Genomic DNA, 5,821 nt, shown 5'->3' on the forward strand with positions numbered 1-5,821 from the left:
TAAGAATTAGAATGAGAGAAATGAGTATTTACATGCACTTGTCAGAGAAGGAAGTACACTTGTAACTGCAGCAATGTGATTTCTGGCACTGCATAGTAAACCAAGTTTTGGTTACAGTGTGGGGTATACATTTTATAATTATCAAAGACAAAGTCTTTTTGTAGAAGTTTGTTTAGAAAATGAAGAGTCAGCAAAATCATTATATAACAGACAAATTGCATCTACATTTGAGAGTTGTTTGAAAAAGAAATACCTTGAAAAATTGAACACCTGCAACCAATATTGCTACACAGGGAAAAAAAAAATCTATTGTAGACTTGGTATAAAAGTTATATTTACAAATATTTCCTTTGTCTATAGCCCTGTGTAAGCAGCATCCTCCCATAATAAGCAGAACATTCCCACAGTTGGAGTCCAAGGTCAAAGCTGCAAAGGCAATGATTCCAGTCTCAGCTGCACCGTGCTTTCCCATAGATATTTTCCAAGTTAACATTCATAAAAAACACATCTAGATTCCATGGTCAGGCTAATGATCTGTACCTCATAGGAGAAATGCCACTAAAGACAAGTAAAAGCTTAGCAATACTCTTTTTGTAAAAATTGGCAAGATTTACCTCTGAAGTTAGTGAACAACCCCTTCCCAAAAAAACTAAAAAGGAAATAGACAAAAAGGGCTCAAAGAAACCATCCAAAATCTTAATGCAGAAGAAACACTGATGACTAGAAGAGGAAACAACCTAGAATGGCAAAGAAATATTCTAGACAAATAAATGACTGTTTTGTCATTATCAGTGATACTACCCAAATGAAAAAGTTGGTAATATTTAGTATTAGTACATTTGTTTTGTAAATCTAGCACCTTTTCTTTCTTAAAGAATGTTTGGTGAAAGCACTGACCTGTCAGCGAACTTTCTGAATTGGTGCACTGTAGCAGTTCTCTTCCACTGCAAAGCCAATAAAGGGCTTTATCATCTTTGGGTCTGTGGAAAATGCGTTTCATAGATAAAACCAAAAGTATGATAATCTAGGTGTTGGACAGCTTGTGTTTGTAAAGCAAGGTTTACTTGAGAGAGGTAGCCCATCAGTGTTTTATATAACTTTGTAGGAAAGTGCCTTACAAAAAGCACAAATCATTTTTAAAGAATATCCCCTCTGAGTCCAATTGTGAAGAAAAACTTAGAGGGAAAAGACTGTGTGACTCTATACCTGTGTAAGCTGACAGGGTAGGACTGACTTCATAGGGAAAAGAAGTTGCCAAGATCCAGCCCAAAATTGTTTAGTTTCTACAAAATCCAAAGCACTCAATGGTATTTGCATAAAAACCCCCAACAAACCAACTAACCAAACCCAAAACCCTCAAAATTAACAAAAAACCCTCCAAAACCAAAAACAACACCAAAGCAAAAAACACTTTTATGGAAAGAAAATGCAGCTTTTCAAGGGTGATTTAGTCTTCTCTTGGTAGCAGATACTGGTGGAAAAGGTACAGAATTTTGCTTAAAACCAGCTACTTTCTCTAATTCTCTGTCAAGGTTCTTCCAGATCACATGAACCAGAAAATGTTTCTGTTTTAGCCCATATGCAGGAGATAGAAGTAATTTCATTTTCTGTAGTGTTTATCCACTCTGCTGCACACACTTTTATTTAGCCCAGCTGAGAAGGTGTTTATTTTTCATTCAAGAATCCATATTTGTCAATCATGAGTCCCCTGTCCTTCCTGTGTAAACATCAAGGCCTGGAGGGATGGGAGGATTCCTTGCTTTGGAGTTCATATGACGCTTGGAGGACATGAGTCACAGAAAAGTAAATATCTAAGAGGAGGGATTCATGGAGAAGCAGAGCCTGAAGGGATAATGCAAACGGATGGAACAAAATGACATCAGAAAGATGGGCCAGGTGCTGACAGGCAGAGCAGGGGAATTATTGATGGGAGTGGTTCCATGGGGGATCCCAGTGGGTGCTGCAGCTGCACCAGCCCCAGGGCACCCTGACAGGTCCTTGTTTGCAACCCTCACAGAGCACCCATTTGGGCAGGGACGTGTCCGACTCTCCCTCCCGCACGGCAGCACTGTGCAGTTCATTGGCACACAAGGCATCACTCCTTAGGGCAGGCATTGACAAAAGTCCTCGATGTCATTGGTGGGGTCACCTTTTTGCCCTCCGGCGGGAATTTAACAATTTGGCCCAATTCAGCCCTCCTTTCTTCACCAATACACCCTTTCTCTCTCCTCCCGAGACCTCTCGGGTGCTTGCGAAGGCAGCGGGGCCGGTTCTCATTTCTCGGTGGGGTCCCGCAGGGGCGGGAGCCGCTCCCTACAGTAGCAAAACGCGAGAGCAGCAGGAGCTTCCCTGCCCTGCCTTGCCCTGTCGAAGCATCCCGGGATAACATCAGCCGGGATGGGACTCGGAAAGAGGGGCCGGGAAGGGACATCCCGCGGCCCCGCGCTGGGCGAGGAGGCTGCAGTTTGCCGCTGGTCGCGCCGCAGCCTGCGGGCAGAGGCGGCCGGCTCGCCGGCTCCCCCCGGGTATCGCTGTCTCAGGGAAGGAGGAGGAGGGTTTGGTTATTTTTTTCATCTCCCCTCCTCCCCCCCGCCTCTTTTCCAGCCAGTAAAGAGTGTCTGCCCCTTTGAACGGCCGGCACAGCGCCTGCGGCTGCACACACACACACACACACACACACACACACAGACGCACACACCCCCGCCGGCTATAAATAAGTTACGGAGCCGGGCAGAGGGCGAGCGGTGCGCGTCTGCCGGCGGGAGCAGGAGGCCGGGACCGCCCCGCCGAGCCTCCCCGGCTCAGCCCGGCCCCCGCCGGACCCGCGGGTGCCATGGCGTGCCGCTGCTGCGCGGAGGGCCGGCGGCACAGCAGCATCCTCTACAGCATCCTCCGCAGCCAGGAGGAGCGGGCGGCGCCGGCGGCCGGGCCGGCGCCCCGGGGCTGCCCGTGCGGGTCGCGGCGGAGGGTGGCCCTGCGGAGCCCGCAGGTGGCTTGCAAGGCGGCCTCGGCCGTGCTGGTGAAGACGCTGCGCTTCGTGCAGAACGTGCCCTGCTTCCAGGAGCTGCCGCTGGAGGAGCAGCTGCTGCTGGTCCGCAGCTGCTGGGCGCCCCTGCTGCTGCTGGGGCTGGCGCAGGAGCGGGTGCACCTGGAGACGGTGGAGAGCGCGGAGCCCAGCATGCTGCAGCGCATCCTCACTGCCCGGCAGCACGGCGAGCGCCCACCGGCACCGGCACCGGCACCGGCACCGGCACCGGCACCGGCACCGGCACCGGCACCGGGCCGGCCGCACCACGGCCCGCACCTGCCCTCGGCCGGCGAGATCCAGGCTATCAAGGGCTTCCTGGCCAAGTGCTGGAGCTTGGACATCAGCACCAAAGAGTACGCTTACCTCAAGGGGACGGTGCTCTTCAACCCGGGTGAGTGGACGGGCGGGCAGCGGGGTCTCTCTGCCACAGGGGAGAGCCCGCTTGCATCCCCAGGGAAGCGGGGCAGACCCGGGGCTTTCCGCGGGGTGAGAAAGATGCTGAGGAGAGGGACGCGGAGCAAAGTTTCACCTTCTGCCGCCTCCGCAAGACCCCGGCCGCAGGCAGGGAGGGAGTCCGGCTGCAGCTCGGTCTGGGGTCCGGAGGGCTGGCGCTTTCCACAGATGCTTTCCACGAACAAAGCGAATTCCAGGCGCCTGGCAGTCGGTTAGAGAAGGCTGGGAGACAGCAGAGGCTCCTTGCTCGTTTCCCTGGAGCTGCGGGATCTCTCCTGCCCGGCCCGAGGGGAGCGGCTCTGCCCGTGCCGTGCCCGGAGATCTGCGCGCCCCGCAGGGCAGGGAAGGCTCGGGGCTTCCAGCAGCAAAGTGCTGCTGTGGCTTTGGGTGTAGCACTTATGATCGGGGTATTATTACTTTTCTTTTTTTTTTTTTGCCGTCTCTCTTTGTGGAGAATCCCATAGATGCAGCTCTACCAAGTGACTTATTATCGCGTTGTTGACTGACCTGGAAGGCGGTCAGGCTATGGCAGGCTGGATATGGCACTTCCCAAGTGTGGCAGTATCCTGTGAAAGTGGGACAGGCTCTGCTGGTGCTCCCGCTGCCAAACTGGGAGTTATTGATGGTTAGGTTCCTGTAGTGGTACTTTGCATTTATCATCCTCTTTTGTAGCTTTGCTTTCTATACAGATAAGAGAGAAAAGTTACAATAGTTAAGGCGAAGCTTATGTTACACAAGTCAAATTTGGAAGCTGGTCTAATGCAAAAAGACAGAGGCATTGTCCTGGAAGGAAAAATTTCTTCTCTGGAAGGGTGGCCAAGCACTGGAACAGGCTGTCCAGGAAAGTGTTGAATCACCATCCCTGAAAGTGTTCAAAAATGTGTAGATATGTTGCTTGGGAGAATGGTTTAGTGGTGGACCTGGCAGTGTTAGGTTAATGGCTGGACTCAGTGATCTTGGAGGTTTTTCCACTCAAAATGATTCTATGGTCACATAAAGCCTTAATTCTGCACCTTCCATCTTTCAGTATCCTTACTGTCATTCATTGGGAAACTTCCTGTCTCCTGCTGGAGTCAGTACTTCTTGCCACTTATAAATTGGAGTAGAAGCAGTAGTCAAAAGAAGCCTTAAATGTAAACAATGCATTTTTGCAGAAGTGAAAAATTGAAAAAGTTATTTTTCTTGTCTTCCCTGCTGTAATGGTGTTTTGGAGAGCATTCTTCAATCAAAGTTTTTATCAACTAATTTGTTTAACACCTAAGTTATGTTGACAAACATAAGGTTTTAGGTTTGTGAAGAAAAAACAAACCTTCTGTGGAAAAAAAAGAAAACCAGTATGATAAGAATTTGACCTGTCCAATAAAATTTGGCATGTTGGCTTTGCATATAGGAAGTCCTCTAGCAATTTAATTTGCTTCTTTCCTTGAGTGATAATTACAGTCTGTGAGCTGTTAGGAGTTGTTCTGTAAGAATAATATTGTTTTATAAACAAAAATATATAAACAAAATAATTTATTTTTCTTTTCAGATCTACCTGGACTGCAGTGTACTCAGTACATTGAAGGATTGCAGAGGGAAGCACAACAAGCTCTAAATGAACATGTCAGACTCATTCACAGAGGTGATGAAGCCAGATTTGCCAAGCTGAATGTTGTTCTCTCCTTGTTAAGATCTATTAATGCTAATGTGGTTGCTGAATTATTCTTCAGGCCCATCATTGGAGCAGTGAACATGGATGACATGCTTTTGGAAATGCTTTGTGCAAAATTATAATTAAAATTATAAAGGTGTGTAAAATAATGACAAGAAGTCCGGTGCAAAGGAAGCCCCAGAGCAGGATAGTGTAAAGTATTGTAAATAAACTAACTTATTGTTTTTACATAGATAGTATTTTTGTATTCCATAATAAAATATTCTTCAAATTCTGGAAGTAATTTTTATTAAACACAGTGGTTTTGGAATAAGGTTATTCTCATCAGAACAAGCTTTAAGGTTGTAGAGAATGTTCATATCCAAAGCTGACAGGCTGTTCTTTTACCATGCCTCTAGAATAAAGAACATATTTACTATATTGTACTTTCAAGGTGAGTAATCCCTGGCTTTTCAAAATAAGCTTGCTTTCTTGCTGCTATTCTTATTACTTCTATTGACTTTAAAGGGTCAAATCTGTGAAGGTTATTAAATATTCACCCAAGGTTTTCTTCCATATGGGGAATATGTGTTAGGAGTATTTTGAGGCTTAATGAACCTTAAAGTAGCTTCATCAACTCTAATATTTGCAGTAAAACATTCCATTCAATGAAATAAATCTTTTCCCCAAGCCAAAAAACAAATAAAAAC

The 5,821-nt window shown here is 47.2% G+C and overlaps 1 protein-coding gene across 1 annotated transcript; it reads left to right on the forward strand.

Moving 5' to 3' along the window:
• Positions 1-2,742: 2,742 nt before the first annotated feature.
• On the forward strand, positions 2,743-5,406 carry NR0B1 (nuclear receptor subfamily 0 group B member 1). The gene is made up of 2 exons (XM_036394142.1): positions 2,743-3,419; positions 5,010-5,406. The coding sequence occupies exons 1-2, from the start codon at positions 2,834-2,836 to the stop codon at positions 5,252-5,254; spliced, it is 831 nt and encodes a 276-aa protein (XP_036250035.1). The 5' UTR covers positions 2,743-2,833; the 3' UTR covers positions 5,255-5,406.
• The last annotated feature ends 415 nt before the right edge of the window (positions 5,407-5,821 follow it).

This window comes from Molothrus ater, chromosome 2, assembly GCF_012460135.2.
Source record: "Molothrus ater isolate BHLD 08-10-18 breed brown headed cowbird chromosome 2, BPBGC_Mater_1.1, whole genome shotgun sequence".
NCBI lineage: Eukaryota > Metazoa > Chordata > Aves > Passeriformes > Icteridae > Molothrus > Molothrus ater.